General features: G+C 44.3%; 1 protein-coding gene across 2 annotated transcripts in view; it reads left to right on the forward strand.

Moving 5' to 3' along the window:
• Positions 1 to 25,625, forward strand: part of CD82 (CD82 molecule) — a 45,980-nt gene that overhangs the window by 1,270 nt on the left and 19,085 nt on the right. The window contains exon 1 of one of the 2 annotated variants that reach the window (XM_075188331.1): positions 22,183 to 22,219. The exons of the other annotated variant lie outside the window; for it this stretch is intronic. Within the exon in view, the coding sequence (XP_075044432.1) occupies positions 22,198 to 22,219 (22 nt within the window). The 5' untranslated portion in view covers positions 22,183 to 22,197. Of the gene's footprint in view, positions 1 to 22,182; positions 22,220 to 25,625 lie in introns of those variants that run through there. 2 annotated transcript variants of the gene reach the window in all.

Below are 25,625 nucleotides of genomic sequence, written 5' to 3' on the forward strand. Positions count from 1 at the left end.
TGTGACTGTACGGTCTGATTAGAGCCTGTTACTGAGCTGTGTAACTGTATAGTGTCACTAAAGTCATATAGTTCCACACTCTAAAAACATACTGGTAGCCTAATTGATTTCTTCATCTGTGTGACTGGTGAGATCTATTTGCTCTGTGTCTGAGAAATTTGTTCAGTGCTGGAACGTATCTGACATAATATTGAGCTTAGAGACTGCATTCTGTGTTCGGATACATCTGCATGTTATGGAGCTGTAAATATTATGTTAGGGTCGGTTTGCCTTGTGAATGAGTTGTATGTTCTTCTAGCCCCTATATGCCCAATGACTACTGACTTGTGTATTACACCCTAGTGCTCCCTAGGTCTTGTGACTGTCTATCCTATGACTGTGTTCTTGGTGCTGCACCAAATCTGTCTATCTTATGACTGTGTTCTTGGTGCTGCACCAAATCTGTCTATCTTATGACTGTGTTCTTGGTGCTGCACCAAATCTGTCTATCTTATGACTGTGTTCTTGGTGCTGCACCAAATCTGTCTATCTTATGACTGTGTTCTTGGTACTGCACCGAATCTGTCTATCTTATGACTGTGTTCTTGGTGCTGCACCGTATCTGTCTATCTTATGACTGTGTAGAGACTATTGGTGCTATGGGGATAATTATTACAGCAGAGGTGGCTGTAGAGGTGCAGTTTTGTGAACACATATATGTTATATCCTGGATGTAGCCGGTTTGTGGTCCTGGTCGGTGAGATTCACAAAACAGCAGCAGATTCCTGGGCACTCCCAGCTGCCAAACTGACTTTGTCCTCAGGAATCATCCTCCGGGTTCTGTAAACACATACTGCACCCAAGTAACACTGTTTATTTTATTAATACCTGATGAGTTTCCAGAAACTAATGGTATCAGGTCAGAAAGCCAAACGAGATAAGGAGGAGATTAATGACATCGGTGGGCATGTTAGGGCCACATTTACTGGCGAATAAACATTTAATTATGTTGAGTAGTGTAGGACCCGCTAGACTCATTTAAAAGGGCCGCATATCGCCCTTAATATCGGTGATAAATGAGAACAATACATTTAATCAAAGAAAGAGGCACCTATCTGTGGGTCTAGTGCAGATCTGCAAGCTTGTATTTTAAAAATTACATTATCATACTTGCCAACCTTTGACAAGCGAATTCCGGGAGATCCCGGGCAGGGGTGTGGTTGGAGGGCGGGAGGTGGTTGGCGCGGTAATTTTGGCCCCACCTCTGCGACGAAAACGGCATTTTGTCGCGGGAGCGGGGCCAAAGTGACGCGATTCACAGCGAATCGCGTCATTTTAGCAGGTAAATTCGGTATGCAGGATACTTGCCTGCTCTCCCGGGAGACGTACCCGGATTTCGGGAGTCTCCCGGACATTCCGTGAGAGTTGGCACAAGTATGCATTAATAATCTGGGTTTGTAGTTGATCATTTTAAATTGACCTGGGACCTTATTTTAGAAATGCACATCTTTTCTGGTCATTCCTGAAATTTATTAGGTTCCTGAATGTCACTTCAACTCTGTCCTAATGACCTTGTGTTAAGGTCTAGTTGTCCCCACCCCCCCCCCCCCTGCAGCTCTTACCTGTGCTCAGCACTCACCTGCGCCCCTCCCTCCTCTATCCTCTGGCTGGTGTTGGGTTACATAGCCCCAATCACCCTCCGCTGTGTTACACGGGCCTGTTTGTTTCCCTTTCATTTCTCCTCAGCAGTACAGCTTTACAATAATACATTTGAAGTTCCTACGTAGACTTTCAGATATGTAACTTGAGGTATGACACAGGATACAGGGTTTGTACACTTGCTATGTGGCCTGTTGTGTATTCTGCCTAAACTTTGTTCACTGAAACCTGAGTGGAATCTTTGATTCCGATACTGTGGTTTCCTCCCACACTCCACAGAGTACACGTGATAGGTTAACTGGCTTCTGACTAAATTAACCCAAGTGTGTCCGTGTAATAGGTAATATATAGATTGTAAGCTCCACCGGGGCAGCTTGTGAATGATTAAATCTTCATTTGTAAAGCTCGATGTTATATGTAGGCCCTATGTAAGTAACTTAATAAATAAAAATAATAGATCTGTATTGTGAGGTTGAAGTTGCAGCTGAGCGGGAACGTGCATTGTGTACGTAGCATCATGTACAGGCTTAAGGGGAGATACACTGTCTTATGATCTGTTGTGCTCAGGGCCGTAACTAGGGCTGTGCGACAGGGGCGACCGCCCAGGGCGCAACGCTGAAGGGGGGGGCGTAATTTAGGTTAAAATTGAGGGCTAGGGGGGCGGCATTTGTCTTTCTCACCCAGGGCACTATAATTCTAAGTTACGGCTCTGGTTGTGCTGTTGGTCTGAGCTGTGCTCCTTTAAATTTACCCACTGTCGTCCTGGCATTCAGACTTCCATAAGTACAACAACAGGCTGTTAAAAATTAACTTGTATTAGAAAGACATAGTCATCAATTGTAAGAACAGACCAGTGTTATGCTCTACAGATCCACGGACTGATTATAGCACTAAGAACGGTGGTTTTAAGACCTTGGCTACACTTGTGCTGTTGTTATTGTGTAATTAATTGCATCAGACTGTTTGCTTCTTATGTAAATGGTTGTGTTCAATATGAGCCACTTACCCTCGCTAGGTTCCCCTGTTACCACCCTCTACACAGGTCACACAAGACAACAACTCTTTGGCCAACATTATTGTGTGACTGATCTTATATCCTACTAAGCACTTTTTACCTTTGCAATCAGGCTGGACCAATATGCAATATGTAGCACTTACCCTCGTGTATTAAACTCCCATTGCCCACTAGATTGTAAGCTTGTGGGCAAGGCCCTCTTACCTCTCTGTCTGTATTACCCAGTATTCTTTTATTACTGTGTTTGATCCCAATTGTAAAGCGCTACGGAATTTGCTGCCGCTATATAACTAAATGATGATGATATCCAGTAATAGTTTTTTGAACCATCGTTTGACTGTCTGATATTCATAACACAGTGACGAGGGGAGAAGGCCGCATGTGATTTTACTAAGTGGTTTTTGTTTGAAGCAAAACATCATTGGCCTTTAAGATCGAGCTGCTTATTTTCTCATCGGTTTAACCACAGAAAACAAGACCGCAAAGTGGAAATTTATCATAAAAAACAACCCACCGAGGTCTTTAGTTACTGGACGTTTGTAACTGACTGAACTATATACCGCTCTCTCTTCTGTCCTCTGTCTTAAGGGCAGCGGTCATGGGAATATTAGATTGTGAAATCTATTGTCTTCAAAAAACACTAAACACTTCCAGGCAGTCACACTAACTGGGAGAGTACCACCAAGGTTTCCAGAAGGATATTAGAAATATCCCCAAAAAATTCCAGGACAGTCCAGTTATAATCTTACTAGCCTTAGAAAGGAAACTTGTTTTTTCAAACTGTTTCCGATGGGGAAAAAAAACACTATACATGATTGTAAAACTTTTGCTGCCCTTTACAAGGCTCCTTGGACCCTAATCTGAGCGCACTGTACAGTTTTGGGGACTAGTTCATAAGAAGGACATCGTTGAACTAGATGGGATGAAGCAAATTAATAAAGGGAATGGAAAGTTTTATGCTGGCCACAGAGTATAGTATTGTAGCCGATGTAGGGTAATCGGACCGGTATCTCGGTGTGTGTCTGGCCCAAAAACAACATAATAATCCAATTCAAATTAATCAGATTTATTAATGAACTTTTTGACACCTTGTGCTCAGAGGAAAGACAATCTATAGCTGAACCACCACCTATGAGGCAGAACATTTAGGTGAAGAGGAAGGGGTAAGAGGACAGACCAATCACACATCACAGTGTCTGTGTTTGAGGCTTCTGATTGGTCCTCCCACTCACAAGCCAGGTTTTAGCTGGGGCTTTGAGATGAACCACTGAACCCCTGGAAAATGATTCATAGGTGATAATGCAACTTTTATCTTGTTCTGAGAAGGACTTTTTCACAGTAAAGAGCAGAGGAGTTACGCAGGCAGCTTCCAGGATGTGGTTGCAACCGATACATTACATAGGTTTAATATAGGATTTGATGCCTTCTTAGCAGTTACTAGTTTAGAATATACTGGTTTAAGTAGTTCCCAAGAAAACTAAATCTAACCCCACTCCAGTTCTGCATTTTCTTGACTACCACAACCCAGAGGCTGAACTTGGACAATGTGGATGTTTTTTCAACCTCAATGACTATAAATCTCGTTTACAGTGATTTTTACCATGGGGAGAACCTACAAAAGCCTCAAATTTTCGGAATGAGTTGTCAATTCTCCGAGTATCCTGTTTAGCGGGGAAAACACTCAAAATAGTTGCTGGTTCCTGGTGTCTGTCTAAATTTATTTAAAGTCCTGTAAGGATCTTATGTCGTACTTGCCAACTTTTCCTCGTTGGCTTCAAGGAGATTCCGGGTGGAGGTGGGTGTGCAGGGGCGGGGCTTGATTAGTTGCATCATTTTGACCCCGCCCCCTAAATGATTGTCACAATTGTGAACAATCACAGCAGGGGGCGGGGCTACACTGCAATATTTGCGTCATTAAGCCCCACCCCCATCCTGCTCTCCCGGGAGTCTCCCAGACATTCCGTGGAGAGTAGGCAACTATGCGTTAAAGAAAAGCAGCTAATGAATCTCTAGAGACTGAAGTGTCTTTTACATTTCTGTCTCCATTACTGAAGTCATGTTGTCTTACCTGTCAGTCTTTGATTAAATCTTGGTCTCCATGAAAATGGCCACCTCTATAGGCATCAATACATGGACATAGGACACAATTTCTGAACTGTGTCATCATGCCACAGATGGCGAAGCCAACCACGTCTTGTACTGGCTCAGCATCAGGGAGAATGCCAGACTCTTCAGGGAGTGAGGGAGATCACCCCTATTTCAGGGAGAGTTGGCAAGTATGTCTTATGTTGAGAAAAATATTTGGCAAGGCTGGGCTTACCCCTGATTATCCCTTCCTTAATCCTACACATAACTGGCAATGTGTACACTGGGTACCAATGGTGTAATCACTGCTAACACACGCAGATAGATGCCTGATGTGCTAAGATCACCACTTCTAAATTCTCCGCTCACTATGAAGCAGCCTTAGGCAACTCTAGCTGTGATCCCAGCATGCTCTGCTCCGGAGGTCGGAGTGCCCGCAGCCTGGCGTAACATGTCACCTACCCCTGCTACAAAGTGACAAGTGAAGCAATAGACAAATACTCCAAACGCCAGCTTTGTGTATTTGTATAAAAACCATTAGATCCATAGAGCCTACACTGTGGACACAACTGAAAGGATTGTGCAATATATATTTACTATCTTATCTTGTTACCAAGTGAGACAGTGTTTTCTCTCATTGCGGCTTCCAGGATGCGACCCAACACAATTGTAATGTAAATAGAATGTGTGTTTGTTAGTGCTCCAAGGTGGCGGTCAGAAATACATTTAATGGATCTCTAAACCTGTAATGCATCTTTCTGTACAGGAAATATGCAAAAAAAAAATTATATATATATATATATATATATATTACACACACACACTGATGGATAAGGAACTTATAAGAACACAGAATATTTCAGATACGTTTGTGGGGAAACTATTTTCATATGCACACCAGACTTCCTTTGTGTAAGCCTATAGAACTATACAGCAGGGAGAGCTCTGTGACAGGTCCTCTTTTGTTAAGTACAGGCTATTCAAACCCTATAACAAAAAAAAACAAAAAAACAAAACCCACCCCATTTGCCTGGGAGAGGCCCCGTGGCTTGAACGATTAGCATGCTAAAGACTGGAAGACAAGAGGCTTCTATAGAAGGACAGTAGTGGAAGACATACAGAGGACTTTAAAGCTTCTGTAGGAATAATATTATTTGTATTCCTCCAGAAAAATGTCATTGACAGAGCAGAATAGCTTGGACCCAGCTAGATCCCCAGGATGCATTGCAGTCTCTCTCTCGCTCTTAGTAATGTGTGGTTAATATTGAGTTGTGTTTTAGAGCCTATACAATTGGGCACTTGTTTTTGTATGTCCGCTTGAAGCCGAGATCACTAAACTTGAATGACTGGGGGGCACATTTATCATTATTCACATAAAGTGAAAAGTAGTTTTCAATCCTTATCGCAATGATAAGGATTGAACTACTTCTCACATTTATGTACAGCCGTGCAGAGAAACAGCAGTTCCGAAAAACTGCTGTTTCAGTGATAAAAAAAAAAACATACTTACCCCCCTCTTCGGAAGCGATGTCTTCAGGTCTTCTCCTCACTCTTCAAGTGCGCATGTCCAGTACACAGATCCCCTCTCTGTCTCTGCAACTATCGTTGCAGAGAGAGAGCTGTGAGTGACAGGGAGGGATCATGTGATCCCTCCACACATGCGCTGTCCAGCTCTGCTCTCCGGAGCAGAGCTGACAGCATTAGATTTCCTCATGTACGCCAGCTTCAGCTGGCGTACATTAACATGACAAGTTCCCGAAAAAAATGTTTTTTCGGGACTTGTTAGATTGCGGCCAGGAGCAGTCACCATTCTGTTGAATGGTGACTGTTAGAAAAAACGAACTGCAGCGAAAATTAGTGGTTTTGAAGATTGAACAGTCGAACGGAGCTGTCATAAATATCAATTGCAGACTTCCTTCACCTATTTTCACGGTAAGTGCACGATAGTGCAATACCATCATTTGTTAAATGTGCCCCTGGGTGTCTAGAGGTCCTAGATCTCTATCAGGGGAGGGCTGGCAAATTTCAGCCTGGGGGGCAAGACTGGACCCTGCAGCCTATTTTAAGGGAAAAATTGCAAGTGGGCCAGCCCAAGGTAGCTCATTATGGGACCAGTCCGTGGGCAGATGCCCCCCTGCCCCCAGCCCAGCCTGCCCCTTCATTTACTGCTCAAAAAATGAGTAAAAATGTATGAAAAAGTTTTTTGACGCGTTTCAGTGATGCTTATTTGACGCGTTTTCATGTTGAGAGCCTTTACCAATACGATCCACTGTACCGCGCGCTATTACGTGAGAAATAGGTGCGCCCTGTTCAGATCTTATTTAGTTTTGTATTTCCCGAATAGACAGAGTTAAACGCTGGCACAAGGAGGGATGGATATTACAGCTTGCTGATGTTGATCTGTACATATTGCTGTTTCCACTCTTAGACCTTGTGATACATCTGGCTGACCCCCTGATCCTGTTTTCCATCCTGTAGAAGGGGTGAGAACCTACACATTTGTTCCATGTCAGGCCGGTGCCAGGAACGGAGGGGCGGGGAAGAGCTGAGGGTGCAGACAACTTCTATAGCAAGTGGTGATGATGATATGAACTCTTCCCAGGGGGTACAGTGGCCGGATCCCATACTGACTCCAGTCTCTAGCACCAGCGGAGGGAAACTTCTACTATCTTCTGCTATCTGGCGCTGTCATGTAGTTTTCTGCCCTTGAGCCCGAGTACCTGAATAATTATAGAATTCTGGAGCCGGGTGAGGTGTTTTGAGAAACCTGGGAAGAGAGAGCTGTATAGAAATTACCCAAAAAGTCTGCAGTAAATTTGCAGTAGCTTCGGCTACATGTCTAGGGATTGTCTCTGCCTTAACCCTTTGCTGTTTCAGTTCTTAAAGGTACAGTGTTGGTAATTTGGGAAGTAGCGTTCTGCAAAACCATTCCTCTCTATGTTGCAACATCTCAGGACTCATAACTTGGTTGACTAATGTGTCTTTGACAAAGTAGCATTTTGTTTTTAGTGGATCAGGATTGTCACTATTTTCAAACTATCTCTGCAGCCAAATTGCTAAAACTAGGTAAATAAAGTCTCAGGAGACTTTTATATTTTTGCATTTGGTGGGGGAGTGGGTTTGTTTGTTCTGGGCCCAATTTAGGAGTAAACCCATCTATAAGGGGTAGTTTGGTCTCTTGGCTAATCCATGTTGCACTGTGGCGGGGAATTTAGCATATACAGACAGACTTAGATTTGGGAGGGAGCGTCTCCTAGCTCAGCTCAGGGCAAAAGTAAAGATGTCCGAAAAAACAAGCAGCATTTTCTTTGCATGAAAAACAAATTGTCATATATAGTGAACCAATGAACTCATAAAATCAGAATGACTCTTGAGTGAAAGGCAGCCCGGTGTCTCCTGCACGAGCTATTTAATACTCTAATGTGGGACGAACAGACAGTGCATTGTACAGGTACAGTAGGCCAGGCTTTGAAGTGGGGCTCTTACCTTTCAATGGAGTGCACGTAGTTCTAGCAGAACACTAACCGCGGCGATTGCACTAAATGTTCTCAACAAATAGAATTGTATCGCTCACTTGGGTATAACTAAACGATTGTGAACATTCTAATCCTCTTGTGCTCACCCAGGATGCAAACTATTTTTTTTTGTTTTGTTTTGCATCCAACGTAAACTCGTTTTACGAATTGTTTTGGCCATTTGTAGGCTACAGTTCCCGAAACCGTTGTAGAGGAGTAAAGTTTATGGTCACTTCTGCCACAATGTAACGAGAAAGGAGATTGTCGATTCACCTTTCCCCTGGAGAAGGTAACTGGTCGAGGTCTCCCTCCTATTGTCCCACGCAGCAGAAAGTCAAGGAAAAGAGTTGGGGAGGAAATAACAATGCACAGTATGAACTCTGCCACAAAAATCCAGCCTTGCAGATAAACGTGATCACCTCTCCAGCAGCCGGACTTGACTAATGTCTTCGCGTGAGCCGAAAGGAGTCCAATTTGGAGATTCAAAGGAAGCTGATTTTACATAATTTGCACTTTGCAAACTGGCCTAATTTCAACTCCGCATCAAGGTCAATTTGTGCAAACTCAGCCGCAGACTCAAATTTTAGGCCTCAGATGACTGGATGATGAAAGGAGAAAATAACAATCTGCTGGATTCTGTACAACCCACAATATCCTAACACCAACTTTGCCTCATACCAAGGGAAGGATCCTGCTGGAATTTAGCACATCATTGTTATCATGTCACAGAATACAAGAGGCATTCCAGCGGGCATCCTGCCAGCTCTGAATACCTCAGAGATGGGTGTGTTCAGGGTGGCATTATAATTATATAATTTTGTTATATAATTATGTTGTTATCCTTAGACTGGAATCTATACGGACAATGGAAGTTCTATTATTATTATTATTATTATTATTATTATTATTATTATTACACAAACATCCTGTACCCTAAACTGTTGCCGTTTTGAGTTTAGTGGTCTGATTGGTCTAGCACTTAAACAACGGTTAAATCACGCACACACATAATGGATTGTCAGAAATGATCCTCTGTTGACCGTATCGGAGATGAAGCCATTGTGTGTCATGATATACGACTGCCCATCTGCGGTCGCTGGTCTAGAACTACTCGGGTAGTGTCTGTCATAGATTCCACGCTGCGCCGTAGCTTGTACCACTGTATACTGTACTGATAGGCCCCTCTATAAGCCCGACCCTGTGACCACAAGGTCCCTTAGAGTACAAGGGTCTTCAGACCCCACCTACAACGCAGGGCTATTATAGCTCAACACTTATCTCTTAATTGCTGACTCGTTAAAAAAAAACAAAACAAAATGAGCATCATTTTGTAATGGGTGTGGGTCTCATGTTTATAAGAGTGGTCTTTGTCTGTTAATTTTGTTTTTTGTTTTTAATTTAAATGACTAAGAAAAAGAAAAACTTCAAAAGCCACTTTGCTGGCACTGTAGATGGTTTCCCTCTTTTGTATAAATAATTTATTCAGATTTTAATGCTTTACTCTAACAAACATTTTCCATTTCTAAATTAGAGTACCTCAAATTGCCCTAATTATGCTTATTACAATCCGAGCGGAGTGGGACAAACAGCCGCTGTCTCCAGGGCTGAGCACAGCGTTGTTTACAGAACTTTCTGATTATTTTATAACTAATTTTCTGGAACATGTCTTCATCATCTCTGTAATAAGATTTTATATAGAGATGACCCGTGTCATGGTGAATCCAGGACCTAATTAGCTAGCGTTGTCTTCCTGGCCCACAGGGATAATAACGTTTCTTCTGATTTGGTCTCATCCATGTCAGTAAGTAGTCTTCAGCCATGTTTAATTAGGTAAAATCTCAGCAGCCTTAATAAAAAGTATCTACAAAATATTTCACAGGAGGTGCTGTAGCGGGGGCGCTGTGTGCTGTAGCGGGGGCGCTGTGTGCTGTAGCGGGGGTGCTGTGTGCAGTTGTGTGCTGTAGCGGGGGTGCTGTGTGCTGTAGCGGGGGTGCTGTGTGCAGTTGTGTGCTGTAGCGGGGGTGCTGTGTGCTGTAGCGGGGGCGCTGTGTGCAGTTGTGTGCTGTAGCGGGGGTGCTGTGTGCTGTAGCGGGAGCGTTGTGTGCTGTTGTGTGCTGTAGCGAGGGCGCTGTGTGCTGTAGCGGGGCTGCTGTAGCGGGGGCGCTGTGTGCTGTAGCGGGGGCGCTGTGTGCTGTAGCAGTGGAACTGTGTGCTGTAGTGGGGGTGCTGTGTGCTGTAGCGGGGGCGTTGTGTGCAGTTGTGTGCTGTAGCGGGGGTGCTGTGTGCTGTAGCAGGGGCGTTCTGTGCTGTTGCGTGCTGTAGCGGGGGCGCTGTGTGCTGTAGCGAGGGCGCTGTGTGCAGTTGTGTGCTGTGTGCTGTAGCGGGAGCGTTGTGTGCTGTAGCGGGGGTGCTGTAGCGGGAGCGTTGTGTGCTGTTGTGTGCTGTAGCGAGGGCGCTGTGTGCTGTAGCGGGGGAACTGTGTGCTGTAGTGGGGGTGCTGTAGCGGGGGCGCTGTGTGCAGTTGTGTGCTGTAGCGGGGGTGCTGTAGCGGGAGCGTTGTGTGCTGTTGTGTGCTGTAGCGAGGGCGCTGTGTGCTGTAGCGGGGGAACTGTGTGCTGTAGTGGGGGTGCTGTAGCGGGGGCACTGTGTGCAGTTGTGTGCTGTAGCGGGGGTGCTGTGTGCTGTAGCAGGGGCGTTCTGTGCTGTAGCGGGGCGCTGTGTGCTGTAGCGAGGGCGCTGTGTGCAGTTGTGTGCTGTAGTGGGGGTGCTGTTGTGTGCTGTAGTGGGAGCGCTGTGTGCTGTTGTGTGCTGTAGCGGGGGCGCTGTGTGCTGTTGTGTGCTGTAGCGGGGGCGCTGTGTGCTGTTGTGTGCTGTAGCGGGGGCGTTGTGTGCTGTTGTGTGCTGTAGCGGGGGCGTTGTGTGCTGTAGCGGGGGCGCTGTGTACTGTAACAAGGGAGCTGTGTGCAGTTGTGTACTGTAGCTCTGGCAGATTGGCGTTGTGTGCTGCACTGAGGGCACTGTGTGCTGCTGTGTACTGTAGTGGGGGCACTGTGTGCTGCTGTGTACTGTAGTGGGGGCACTGTGCACTGTAGCGGGGGCACTGTGTTCTGTTGCGTACTGTAGCTCTGGCAGATTGGCGTTGTGTGCTGCACTGAGGGCACTGTGTGCTGCTGTGTACTGTAGTGGGGGCACTGTGTACTGTAGCGGGGGCACTGTGTTCTGTTGCGTACTGTAGCTCTGGCAGATTGGCACTGTGTATTTGATGTACATCATTCCCACATTGAATTTTCTAATGTGAGAATCTTGTTCTCCTCCTTCCCCCACTCTAGGACAAGCTGGGGGCAGCCTGGGAACTGGAGCTTTGGGTTGGGGGAGGAGAAGGGAAAGTGAGGATAAAAGGGGGCTTAGCCTGGACAATAGGCGGCTGTCAGGGTCTCCCAGTCTCGGCTGGTAATCTGCAGTATCTGGAGCATCTTGTGTCGCCCGGGCCAGTCCCTAAATCACCGCACTGCTGTGTCATTGTACGTCTCACACATCAGCCAGGGCTCCTTTGTGGTTAATAAGCATGGTCACATTTTTAATTGGTGAACACTGTACTTTCCCTGGTATATTTCCCAGTAATCGCTGCTCCTAGTTGCTAATTTGCATATTGTTAATAGGAAGTAACATAGAATTCTCGAACTCTTCTCATCGGCTCATTGAGCTCTTAAAGTGACAGCTGTTTTTTTTTTTTTGTTTTTTTTTTTAGCACATTACCGTATTTAACGTTGGACTAATTAATGTGCGCTCCTAATGTGCCCCCTCCTGCTAGCCGGATGCCTCGGGGGCTGCTCTGTGCAGCCGTTTTCCTTGCGGCTCCTCCGTTTCTCCCACAAAACAGGCTGGGAGGGAGGGTGAATGTGAGGACCAATCACAATCTTCTTGTGCAGAGCGGCGGGGAGCATGTGCGCAGGGCAATGCAGAGGTATCTTTAAGGGAAGGGAAAGAGCGGAGGTTGGGGGAGCTAGCGCCATCCCTAATGTGATGCTGCCATGACCATATCAGCGGCATGCGCTCGCTGTCCCGAGGATCAGAGTTGAAGAGATATAATATAAGCTCTAGTGAGTAGAACTGCGTCATGTTCCAGTTATCTATCAATGGCTGAACTACTGCCATTACAGGGCCCGTAGCCGCCTCAGTCCTGGTGATGGCGGTAGGCCGGACATTACTTGTACCCAATATCACCTGAGAACAAGTAGGGGTCCACTGCTCGGAAGAGCGGATCAGGAGCCAGGGCAGGATGGACAACATGGTCCCCCAAAAATGAACTTAATATGGCACCTAAATTAGTTAATATTCTGCTATTGAGGCGATACATGATACACTTCAACCTGAAATAAAACAGTGATTATATCATTGTGACCGACGCGCTCTCCAAAATCTCTGAAACGATCGCCAGAGGGGCCATGGACGACCCGGGTGTAGCCTCTATCCATTCGCCGCTTGGTACCGTTCCTGCGCTTGTCACAGCCATCAACAGATCCTTATTTTGATGAGCGCTGACGTGCAGGGTAACCATCGTAGCCCGATGTATAGCATCCCGTGGAAACCTTCCCTTTAATGAATGTGCCGTTGGCAGGCGATAAGGACTGACGCTGGAGTTTTTTTTTAATGGCCTGTCGTATGATGCGTGGTTGGTCGCTCGTTTGTCATGTGGGCATTTGTGTGATTTACGTTGCGTTCTTGGACCTCATCAATGGCTGCCAGGGGAACGCAGCGACATTTCCATGGTGGGAAAATGATTGTTGGTCTCCGGGCAATAAGAAACTCTACATGCGTACGGAGATCATTATGGTAGGACTATTGTTACTTATATTAGCTGTGCTCAATTATCAGTGGCTTCTATGGTACCAACTATACTCTGTTCGTTAGTACCGTTATTCGTTAGCCGTTATAGCCAATGGAGAGAGCATCGCAGGAGAGAGATGTTTGGATCCCTCCCCGTTAGGCTTTGTGCTTACCCACATTTATAGTTTAGTGCGATCAGAGTCACTGTCCCAGCTAATCGATTTGAATAAATCGCCATGTTAATTAATTTCTTATCATTGCGATAAGGAATGAAAAGGAACGTGACCAATTTCCGATTAGTCATAAATAGGGATATATTTACTAAACTGCGGGTTTGAAAAAGTGGAGATGTTGCCCATAGCAACCAATCAGATTCTAGCTGTCATTTATTTAATACATTCTACAAAATGACATCTAGGGGTAAATGTATCAATCTGCGGGTTCTTCAACACCCGCGTGTTCAGCCTCTTCCGCGATTAAATTTCAAGCGGCGCTTGGATGTTAACCCTTTACAATGCAGCGCCGCTTGAAATTTAATCGCGGAAGAGGCTGAACACGCGGGTGTTGAAGAACCCGCAGATTGATACATTTACCCCTAGATGTCATTTTGTAGAATGTACTAAATAAATGACAGCTAGAATCTGATTGGTTGCTATAGGCAACATCTCTACTTTTCCCAACCCACAGTTTAGTAAATATACCCCCTTAGTCTCAATAATAAGTTAAACGATACAATTAATCCAAGAAAGAGACGTCTATCTGTAATAACATACCAGCAGGCACTTTAAACAAGTGTTACAAGTTATAACAAACAGCCGACAATAAAGGAGAAAGGACCTGGGGGCCGCAGGGGACGGCTCGGAGGTCCGCCCGTTGCCCATCACTGGGATATCATTGGTGGCAGCAGGTTACTGTGTCATGTAAGTTTGTACTTATATTAGTAAATGACTCCTCGGTATCTCGTATAGACTTCTGTCTGCTGATGTACCAGAAAGAGCAGCACGGTGGCTCAGTGGTTAGCACTTCTGTCTCTCAACACTGGGGTCATGAGTTCAATTCCCAACCATGGCCTTATCTATGAGGAGTTTGTATGTTCTCCCCGTGTTTGCGTGGGTTTCCTCTGGGTGCTCCGGTTTCCTCCCACACTCCAAAAACATACTAGTAGGTTAATTGGCTGCTATCAAATTGACCCTAGTCTCTCTCTGTGTCTGTCTGTGTGTGTGTGTGTGTGTGTGTGTTAGGGAATTTAGACTGTAAGCTCCAATGGGGCAGGGACTGATGTGAGTGAGTTCTCTGTACAGCGCTGCGGAATTAGTGGCGCTATATAAATAGATGATGATGATGATGAAGTACAGCTACAGACACTCTATTCAAATAATTCATACGACAATCATAGCCTTCCAGAACAGGCGACTTGTACAGCAGAAATACCAAACACTGCTTCCAAATTCTCTTCCTGTTCATCATCGTGCAGATGTACCACAGCTCCGGCTAATGTTTATTTATTTCCACCAATTACTTTATAATAAGCAGAAGGTGATAATCTCTGTCAAGGGAATGGCTCTGATCCAGCTCCCAGGAATGTAGAAAGGCAATTAGGCCTCACCCTACAGGGTAGACCAAACCTTAACCCTTATTAATCACCTCTTAAAGTACACAACAAAGACCAGCGTATGGATGAAGGCACCACTGGGAAGGGAATGTCTGTATTGCATGTAATATATGTGTGTGTACGGATAATATAAATATTATGTACATCTTCCCTGCCCTGCCAGTGACTCCCAGGACATAGATAGGCCAGGTGACTGCATGTTTACTTTCTGGATTAACATTTTACCTGAGGAATAAACCTCTGGCTGACACGTGTGCCGACAGGCTGATATCTCTGGGACGCTAGATCATTAATTATAATCATTAAAAACATATCCATCTTTTCACATGTAAACCGTCATTTGGTAGATCCCACAATATTACAGAACAAGTGAAGCTGATATTTTACATTAATGTATAATAAAGACTGTGGATTGGTGAGTTGAATAATCATAGGCAAACCGAGTGGGGGGGGGGGGGTTCCTAGTGCCTGGAAACCCCCCTAACAGTAGTGCACGCAGCATTGCCCATGTATATTATGGGGATAGGAAGAGTTGGAGAGCAGCCAAGCACTGTCTAAAATTATAGCAACACCCCCCCATGCATGCTGGTCACGCCCACTGGTGGCGTGGTGTGGAAACCCCACTCTACAGATCCTGCATTTGCCCCTGATCATATATATTAAATAACTAAATATGTCCACCATGCTCTCTTTCACTCCTCTGCAGCATGTAGCCATTTTAGGAGGGGAGGGACTTCTCTATTTAAACAGGCAGAGAGAGAGTGACTGACAGTCTTGCTGTTCATAGATATGTTCACAGCTGCACAGAGTGTTTCAGGAGATTGATGTGTGGGTCTTGTGGGAAACATTGACCAAAATATATGTTAAAACCTTTTACTTCTGTTTTTTCCTTTTAATTTAGACAAAGCTGACACTGTTGAACTGTAGTATGTCGCCCTCTTGTTTATCATCGGACAAAAAAAAGGGGGAAGTGAAATGTTATTTTTAAAAGTTGCACAAAAAGTAGAGATGTTCACTAACCCCTCGTGTTTTGGTTTTGGCAAAACCGCCCTCCTGTGTTTTGGTTTAAGATCCCTATTTTTTTTCTAAAATTACATAATTTGGCTTTTTTTTTTCTTCCTACATTATTATTAACCTCAATAACATTATTCTCCAGTCATTTCCAGTCAATTTTTGTCAAGTGACAAGAACACTGCTACGGTACCCCTGTTTCTGTGTGAGCAATGGCACTGAGTTATGTCACTAGAGACTGGAGAGTGACAAGAACACTGCTACCTCTGTTTCTGTGTGAGTAATGGCACTGAGTAATGTCACTAGAGACTGGAGAGTGACAAGAACACAGCTACCCCTGTTTCTGTGTGAGCAATGGCACCGAGCAATGTCACTGGAGACTGGAGAGTGACAAGAACACTGCTACCTCTGTTTCTGTGTGAGTAATGGCACTGAGCAATGTCACTGGAGACTGGAGAGTGACAAGAACACTGCTACCCCTGTTTCTGTGTGAGCAATGGCGCTGGATCTCCTGGGGAGGGAGGTAGTTATGTAATCCAAAGTCCGCGAGATCCGACAATGCAACAATGACGTTTTGCCTCGATTCACTTCCGAGGACGCGCAAAAGTACCAAGCCGGCTGGCGAGTCTACTGGGATCCCCTAAGTTTGTGTGGGCTCGGTTTTCAGAAAACCGAGCCTGAGCATCTCTAACAAAAAGACATCTATATATATATATTTATATGTTGCCTGTCCGGATATCTCTTTCCTGTGCAGTGAGTCTTCACGTAGGTGTCTAAAGCTGGGTATGTGTTTGTAGAAAACCATATGATAAAGGGGCGATGTCTTACTCATCTACAACGAACGGGGATTTTCAGACATCACTGCTGTTTATTCCCTGAAATAACCTTTGAACGGAGCCCAATCTTGCTCCTAAGAAACTTTACTTTCACTTCATGAAACTCTACTGTACCAGTTTTTTAGCAATATTGTCTCTGAATGATCACACGGCGATAGTGTTGTAGATCTGAAGCCCACAGGACAACCCACACCAATTTCAAGCTGTCAGTTTTGTTCAGCCTGGGGCGTGTTAGACTCCTGAACGTAAATATTTGTTTGGTTGTTATGGGTTTAAAGACATTTGCAAAATGTTATTAAATGAACCTTGTGTCTGATAGTTAATCAGTGTAAGTTAGAGCGATTATGATATTTACAATCACAAAGGTTTGTATAGATGTTGTGAAATATGAGTTGCAGTTTCTCACGGCATGATGTGTGCCATATTAATGTGCTATAATAAATATACACTCCAATATTCTTCACAATGGACAGATATGACACTTGAAATATAGATGTCCTGTTACTTCCACGACTTTACAGTTACTTCCACACCTTTCCCGTTACTGCCACGACTTTCCCGTTACTTCCACGACTTTCCTGTTACTTTCACGACTTTCCCGTTACTTCCACGACTTTCCCGTTACTTCCACGACTTTCCCGTTACTTCTACGACTTTCCCGTTACTTTCATTAAATTTCCCATGACTTTCATAACTTATTTAAGATAATAGGCAGACAATGGACTTCTCTATTTCAATGCCTATGTGTTGCTAAACTAAATAATAATATTTTAACTAAGCTTGTTCCTAAGGCCATCTGTGACATTTCCTAGTATGATGTGATGGATGGGGAGACAGAGGAATAACACTCTGGGATAGGCAGACTAAAGTTAAATTATCAGGCCTGACTGGCTTGCAGTCTCATAGGTAACAGAAACCTACAGATTTAAGAACGTAATGGAACTTAATGTACAGTATAGTCAGATATGTGGGGAAATGAGAAAATGCTATTACACTTTACATATCAGCCAATTTGAAGGCGGGTGAGATGGAATTGTGCATTGTACTGTAGATGTATCACATAGTAATCTTTTATTCTATGTTTAGTCTTTAAAGCCTGACATGATGATTAATTGGGTGTTGTATGCTATGTCTTTTAACAATTGGTCATTGTTTAGCAGTAACCTAAATTAGTAACCTTTATAGGGAGTATCTCCTGCATTGGCTCTAAGTACTAATATAAAGGATTTTAAAAATGTTAGATAAACTGGGTGTTTTTTCAGAAATAAATCCCCTATCTACCCTTCTGTTTCATCTCATTGTACATTATTTATTTGTATCCCGATCCCCTCATAGTATAGTGCTGTATAATATGTTGGCATTCTAAATAATAATATCTGATAGGGGCAGTTTTCTTTTATGAAGAAAGACCCCCCCCCCCCCCCCCCCCCCCGGGAAAGTTTCATTATGCTCTTTCCTGGTTGAAGGGCATAGAGAGACTACATTTAATAGAAGAATGTTGGTATTTACCATTTTCCCTTGTTACTTTAGGCTGTTATTGTACACAGTGTCATGGACTACCATGGCAACCACAGTCAAATGGCACATGATGTAGTGAGCAGAGGGGCTTTGGAATGCCCCGCTGAGCTCTGTCTGCTCTGTTAAAGCCTCCTCTTCCCCTCTCTGCCTTCACTTGACATGCTGAAAGCTGTGAGCCTGGGTGTGAGTGACAGACATACTTTGCGCCCTCCAGAGAGATTTTGAAAAGGAGAAAATGATTTTTTTAGAGGGATAGCTAAGAAAAATGCTGCATGCTTAAAGAGTACTGAACTTTTTATTTAAAGAAGAAAAAAAATAAACTTATGTGGGATTGCTGCTATAATTGTCGAAACTATAGAATGCTCTATGTAAAAGGTGTGGCTAGTAAAGGGGTGGGGATTAGGTTGTGTGCCGACGGTTCCAATTATGTAAATTTGGCCCTTTTGCAAGTGCTGCATTTCCACTTAGAGTAACCTTGTTTCTGTAGCTCAAATACTGATGAAAAAAGTGTTTGTTTGTTTGTTTTTTAAATTCCATGAAATACATTTATTTTGATGTTATTATTGTCTGCTGAACATAAAATACATTTTTACAGTTGCTGGTGATTGCAGACACATGTTACAGCATACATATGTGATTGTCATCACTACTGATCAGGACTTAGACTAGCCCTGTAGCTGGAGCAAGAGATACGGCAGAAACACAAGTAACTTTGAGACACACAGAGCTGAATTTGGATGTGGCTGCAAGCACTTGAGTTTGGCACAACCCTACTGTAAACTGACTACGGCAAAACACCCCTTCCCAGCCCCGTTTACTCCCTGAAATCATAGGCCGCAGTAAGTGTCCTTTGTATTCGACGCAGTAGACAGAGCTGCGTTCACAGACGTATCTCCCGATACTGGGCGCTCAAAATTATCAGATATGTGGCTTGATAAATCAGGTCCAATATTTCACATCAGTCCCTACCCCAGTGGAGCTTACATTCTAAATTCCCTGACACACAGATTAGTGTTAATTTTGTCAGCAGCCAATTAACCAACCAGTGTGTTTTTTGTGCTGTGTGGAGAACATACAAACTCCACGGGCAATGGTCAGTAATCAAACTCATGATCAGAAGTGCTAACCCCACCGAGCCACTGTGACATATATATATATATATATATATATATATATATATATATATATATATATATATATATATATATATATATAACCTTCCTGATGTCTTTTCATCTTCTGTCCATTAAACTCAGCTTGTCATAAAGGACAGATGCCGTGGATACTGTGCAGATACAATAAAAATTAGGAATCTCTTGCGGGATGTATTCTCCAACCACAAATAGGAGGCTGGAACATCTCATTAAAAGGCTGCATCTAGGAGGAAAAAAAGACAGAGTTCAAAATCCAACTCATTTGCTATCACCAGTGGGATATAGGAGCAGAAAATACTGAACATCTACTGTAGATATATAAACTTTATTCCAGAGTTACACAAGATACCTGTGGCTGAGCTGTAAACTCTGATCCTATAACACAAGGTGCCGGAGTGCGCCGTCTGCCTCAGCACTCAGCCAGTTAATGTGTGCAGACGCTGGTGCGTGTATCAGGCTACATCAGTGAGCCCCACGCCTGCAGTAACAGATCTCTCTCCCTGCTGTGTGTCCCAGTATGCGCTGGGCCTCTCCCCACAATGCTATGTCTGTTCACATGCGCCCCAGCTGTTGGCCTAGTTTCCCCCCTGACTGTGTGTGTCCGCTAGGCCTGGCTGGGATTCCTAGTCCTGCTGCACGTTCTTAACTCTTACTGCGCATTGCAGGAACCTTTCTACGCTGCACTATATAGAGCTGAGTGCTCAGAATGACACGCAGGGGTCTAGCGTCTGATCCTTTGTATACTAAGTAGCTACAAACGAATAGTAACACTGGAAAGTAAATTATTTATGGTTGAGCAAGATAGAGATGGCTGTTGTGATAGTATTTTACTTAGAATAAATGTGTTGGGTTATTTGTTTTATTCTGTGTATCAACTGACAATGGGCCTGATTGATGTTCGGAGAGAGGTCCATTTGCATTATCGTGTCTTGAGTGAATCGCTCTGCGTATGCCCAAGATGGCACTTGCGCCACTGAATGCGATTGCATAAACTCCTCTCTGAATGCACACGACACTTATGACTGCCTACGACAGGGTAGGGGGGAAGAGTAGAACGGGGGGCAGACGATAGTAGGTAATGTACAGTAAGGGCGGGGGAGAAAGACAGTAGGTAATGTACAGTAAGGGTGCGGTGGGGCGACAGGTTATGTACAGTAAGGGCGGGGGGGGCGATAGGTTATGTACAGTAAGGGCGAGGGGGGGACGATGGTAGGTAATGTACAGTAAGGGCGGGGGGCGATAGGTTATGTACAGTAAGGGCGGGGGGTCGATAGGTTATGTACAGTAAGGGCAGGGGACGATGGTAGGTGATGTACAGTAAGGGCGGGGGGCAATGGGTTATGTACAGTAAGGGCGGGGGGCAATGGGTTATGTACAGTAAGGGCGGGGGGACGATGGTAGGTAATGTACAGTAAGGGCGGGGGGACGATGGTAGGTAATGTACAGTAAGGGCGGGGGGCAATGGGTTATGTACAGTAAGGGCGGGGGGACGATGGTAGGTAATGTACAGTAAGGGCGGGGGGCAATGGGTTATGTACAGTAAGGGCGGGGGGACGATGGTAGGTAATGTACAGTAAGGGCGGGGGGACGGCGGTAGGTTATGTACAGTAAGGGCGGGGGGACGATGGTAGGTTATGTACAGTAAGGGTGGGGGGGGCGGTAGGTTATGTACAGTAAGGACGGGGGGATGATGGTAGGTAATGTACAGTAAGGGCGGGGGGGGCGATAGTAGGTAATGTACAGTAAGGGCGGGGAGAGGGGCGATAGTAGGTAATGTACAGGACGGGCTTGCCGGTGCAGATGCGGCTGATTCAAGTCCTGGGTATCTTGTAACTACGCTTCCTTTAGGTGTAAGTGCCGACTAAAGACTGGCACGGCATAGTCTTTGTATTAGAAACCACTTGTATGCGCGCCACTAGAACACGTGTATGCAAGTAAGATAGACTATAGAAACACACTGCATATACCCAGTAAGAACATCTTTATTTATGTCTTTAATGTTAAAAAAAAATATTTATTTTTTTGAAAATACATAATGATTACAATGTTTCAGTTTGTTAGTTTATTTTATAAAATATTTTGCATTACATTGCATGTACTTCTACACCCAGCTTCAAATCGAAGGGCATCTCAAGATCCACTCGGGTTTGAATACGGGCGAAATTACGCTCACGTTCCGCACTTTTACATTTTTATTTTTGCTTTCACACTTGAACCAGGCCCAGTATGTGAACTCTTTTACTAGGTGGTAGAACGGGTTTTAATAGTTGTTTCCATCTAATTCTCGGCTGGAGATTTCAGCTAACGTGAAACAATTTACGTTCCCTACTATAATAGAACGTGACCAGCAGTAAGTTTAATGTCCTTACAATTGTTGCAGTGTAGCCTCTCTGCAAAGCAGTTACTCCTTAGGCTTCTTCTACACACGGGCATTCATTTGAAGCATTTAGTGTGCATCCCTAAAGCCTATACAATGCACTTTGAAGCTGACAGTCAGAAACATAAACTAAGTGGATGGACCTGTAGGTGCACGCTCTCTGACAAGCTTCCACTTTGCTTCCTGTGACATTGCTGGGCAGACGAATTATTGCTAAAATACAATGAGAACTGTGGGAACACTGGTTAAGTACATAGCACACTATGCTGCAGGGAAGATTGAAGATAGATTAATGAAGGCACTTCGTCATGATGTCACGTCTCAAATTGATTATCCACTTGTGACTTCCTTCCTTGTTCAGGTGATACAATGTAACAAGGTCCACAGTCATTTGTCTCAGCTGTTTGTGTTGAACATTCCGCTGCGGAATGTGTTCATACTTATTCCCCACCTTGGATTGCAGACTCATCCTTAGAAGAGCCTGTATATTGTATCCAGGTTCTGGGGCTGGCTCGTGTGATGATCACCTGAAGTCTACGTCCCCCCCCCCCACCTCACCTAGGACCACAGCCAGAACCTGTATGATTCATACGTGTCCTTATTAAGGGGATGAGCTGCCCATACATCCGAGGTAAGCCCCGCTTCTTGACTGCAGGTAGACACTTGCAATAAAGACAATATATGTTCTTCAAAAGTACAAAAAGTTCATCCAGGAGACAAACAAAAAAAACAGATTATTTTCCTTTTTTTTTTTTTTGCTAAGAGATGCAAGATTTTCGGAAGTCACACTGGCAGCCAGGACAGGGCAGACGCTGAGCTCTGGTGTCACTTCTTCCTGTGGTCTGTCCGCTTTGTGACACATCAGCAACTGTCTTCTAACAACATGATTGATGTTTGATTAGTGTAACAACGGGCCGCGCGGTGGCTCAGTGGTCAGCACTTCTGACTCCCAGCTCTGGGCTCCTAAGTTTGATTTCCGACCCAAAAATGGGTTTCTCCTTTTCACTGTGTATTATCACAGTCTGCTAATCGCTGAAATTATCTTATTTCTTGTCTTTTACAGAAAAAGATATAAGATATAGATGATTAACATTTTGCTATTCAGTTCCAGTCAAGTGCAATTCATTTTTGGATGTAAAAACTGTCAACTGTCTGATGTTGGGTGTAGTTCCCAGTACCTGTTCTTATGCTCTGTGTATGGACAACTGCTCAGTAATACTTCTCTTCTTGTATATTCTACAATAGTTGTCAAGTTTCTCCCCAAACAATATGATACTGTGGTGTGGGCACTTCTACTGCTGTATTCAGTCCTCATTCTCTGCTCATCCGGCATATATTCAGCTTTGAAACGGGAGGGTATGAAATAACTGGTAGCCAACCAGGTTGTGGGAATGTTCAAAGCAGCACAGAGTATTTAATACGATGAGTGTGCTGGTCTTGCGGGGAGGCTGTGAGTTGTCTACTTATGTGACTGTTAGTGAGGACAGGGCTGTATGTGACAGGGGCAGTGACATGATGTGAGGAGGGGAATGGAGGCAGCAGGAAGCCACAGACTGAGAGTTATATAGTGGAAGGAGCAGGGTCCCCCTAACAGTACAGAGTGGTTGATTCAACACACTTTTATATGAAATAAAGATCACACATCTGTTACTATATGCTGTAGATCATGAGGTGTATTGAAGACGAATGTATAAATGAATGATTTATAGCATAATAGAATTACTGCTTGTGATGCAGTGTGATGGCCGCTATGCATTTTAGTGTTTATTAGTAGCAAAAAAAACCAAACCTAACCGGTGACCTCTGGGCCCCACATCCTTCATTTATTGAGGTCTACGTTATTTTACTAGTCTCCCGCTCACAGGCATGTAATTCTAACATGTGGTTTTCCCCGTTGTAAAGTTCGGACGGCCATAAACAACAGTCAATTAGACCATTTTATACCTAACTGGCTGCAAATCTCATGAGACCACATCCACATCTAATCTTGGTGATATGTATAATATTTGGTTTTACCAAGTAGCGTCGTTAATCCCTGAAATCACTATATAGGAGGTTAATTGGACGTGACTTCCAGCCCTTTATATAACAATATGCTCTATCTGTCTGTAGCTAATAATCCCATTATTTGCCCTTTGTTTGTATTCCTTATGTCGTGTTCTGTGAGGAGAGGGAGACCATACGTTTGTTAAAGGGCCGGGTGTCTGGCTTGGAGTGTCATCGTGCCTGGGAACGCCGCCTGCGTGAAGTTCATTACCATACACATAATAGGAGCTCAGACATAAGGGGTCAGCTGCGGACAGGGACCTACAGCTGTCAGACCGGCTCTTATGCAGCTTTTGTTGCTAGACCCTGTGGCTACTTCATTCATGCCGGTGCAGGGGACACAAGGACAGAAGAGGGTGTGTGCTCCACCTGTCTAGGCCGACAGAGGCTGCATTGTTCTGTCTTCAGCTCACAGCCCTCTTCTAACACAATATATATATAGTGACATGCTACATTGTAACAGACCACACAATAGACAGGTCCCTCCTCTCTCCAGCTCCACGTCCTAATACAAAGGAACAGCTTGACGTTTTGGAGTGCAATCATTAATAACCAGAGAGGGCAGGGGCTGTTGTGTCGCACTGTGACGCTGAACTATCGGAATCCCACGCGATGCTGGCGACACATGCAGAAAGGTCACATGATTGCGCCTAATTTGCACCCTGTCCCTCATATATTAACTTTTGTGCCACTTTGGGTACCGCTGGATACACTCATTGTGGATACACACTTCTGTGCTTTGAGTTGCTGTTTTGTGTCATTCTACTTTGTGTCTTTAAGTAGGTATATAGTTAGATACTCCAAGAAAATGAGTATCCGACCATATTCGTCATAAATGGCCCTTAGAGGGAAAACGTTTAGGGCGCTGTCTATTATTCCATGTTCCAGGAATAAAATTTCAAATGTACATTTTTTGTTTTGTTTCGTTGATTGTGAATAAGTGCGTGAAGGTCCACTGTGTCATCATCACCATTTATTTATATAGCACCACTGATTCCGCAGCGCTGTACAGAGAACTCACTCACATCAGTCCCTGTCCCATTGGGGCTTACAGTCTAAATTCCCTAACACACACACACACACAGAGACACTCACACACACACACTAGGGTCAATTTTGATAGCAGCCAATTAACCTACTAGTATATTTTTGGAGTGTGGGAGGAAACCGGAGCACCTGGAGGAAACCCACGCAAACTTGGGGATTTTTAAAAAATTTAAAAAAGTGGGTATACCGGTAGATATCATTCATGTTCAAACTTTTGCCCAAGGAGCTTACACCACGGGCGAACAGATGAAAAATACAGCTGTTAAAGGCTTCAGTTATTCCTATAACATTTCTCCTGTTCGTTCACCTAGGAATGCCTGAAAATACCAGATGCGAGCGCTTCAGTGTGAATAAACCCTGGAGTGTCCCTCTTTTTCCATGTGAATTGAATTGAGTGTAACGACCTTGAAGGAATGTGCAGTTTGCCAGATCACCGTTCCTAATTGTTGCGGTGGAAATATTTTACTAATATTAAAACCGCTGAACGCTAAGGCATCAGTGAGGATGCGATTTCCTTCTCTGGAGTTAAAGTATAATTACATTTACGTGGAAGCACATTGCTTGGCAATGTGGGAAATATTTGTGTATTCCAGACTATGTTTATAAATGCTTCAACTACCTGATATGTGCAGATTACGAACTCATTCACATCAGTCTCTGCCCCATTGGAGCTTACAGTCTAAATTACCTTACACACACACACAGACAGAGAGAGAGTGACTAGGGTCAATTTTGATAGCAGCCAAATAACCTACTAATATGTTTTTAGAGTGTGGGAGGAAACTGGAGCACCCGGAGGAAACCCACTCAAACACGGGGAGAACATACAAACTCCACACAGATAAGGCCATGGTCAGGAATAGAACTCATGACCCCAGCGCTGTGGGGCAGAAGTGCTAACCACGCCGTAACCACGCCCCCTGTCCTGCTGCCAGGGGCAAACA

The sequence above is a fragment of the Mixophyes fleayi genome, chromosome 10, assembly GCF_038048845.1.
Source record: "Mixophyes fleayi isolate aMixFle1 chromosome 10, aMixFle1.hap1, whole genome shotgun sequence".
Taxonomy (NCBI): domain Eukaryota; kingdom Metazoa; phylum Chordata; class Amphibia; order Anura; family Limnodynastidae; genus Mixophyes; species Mixophyes fleayi.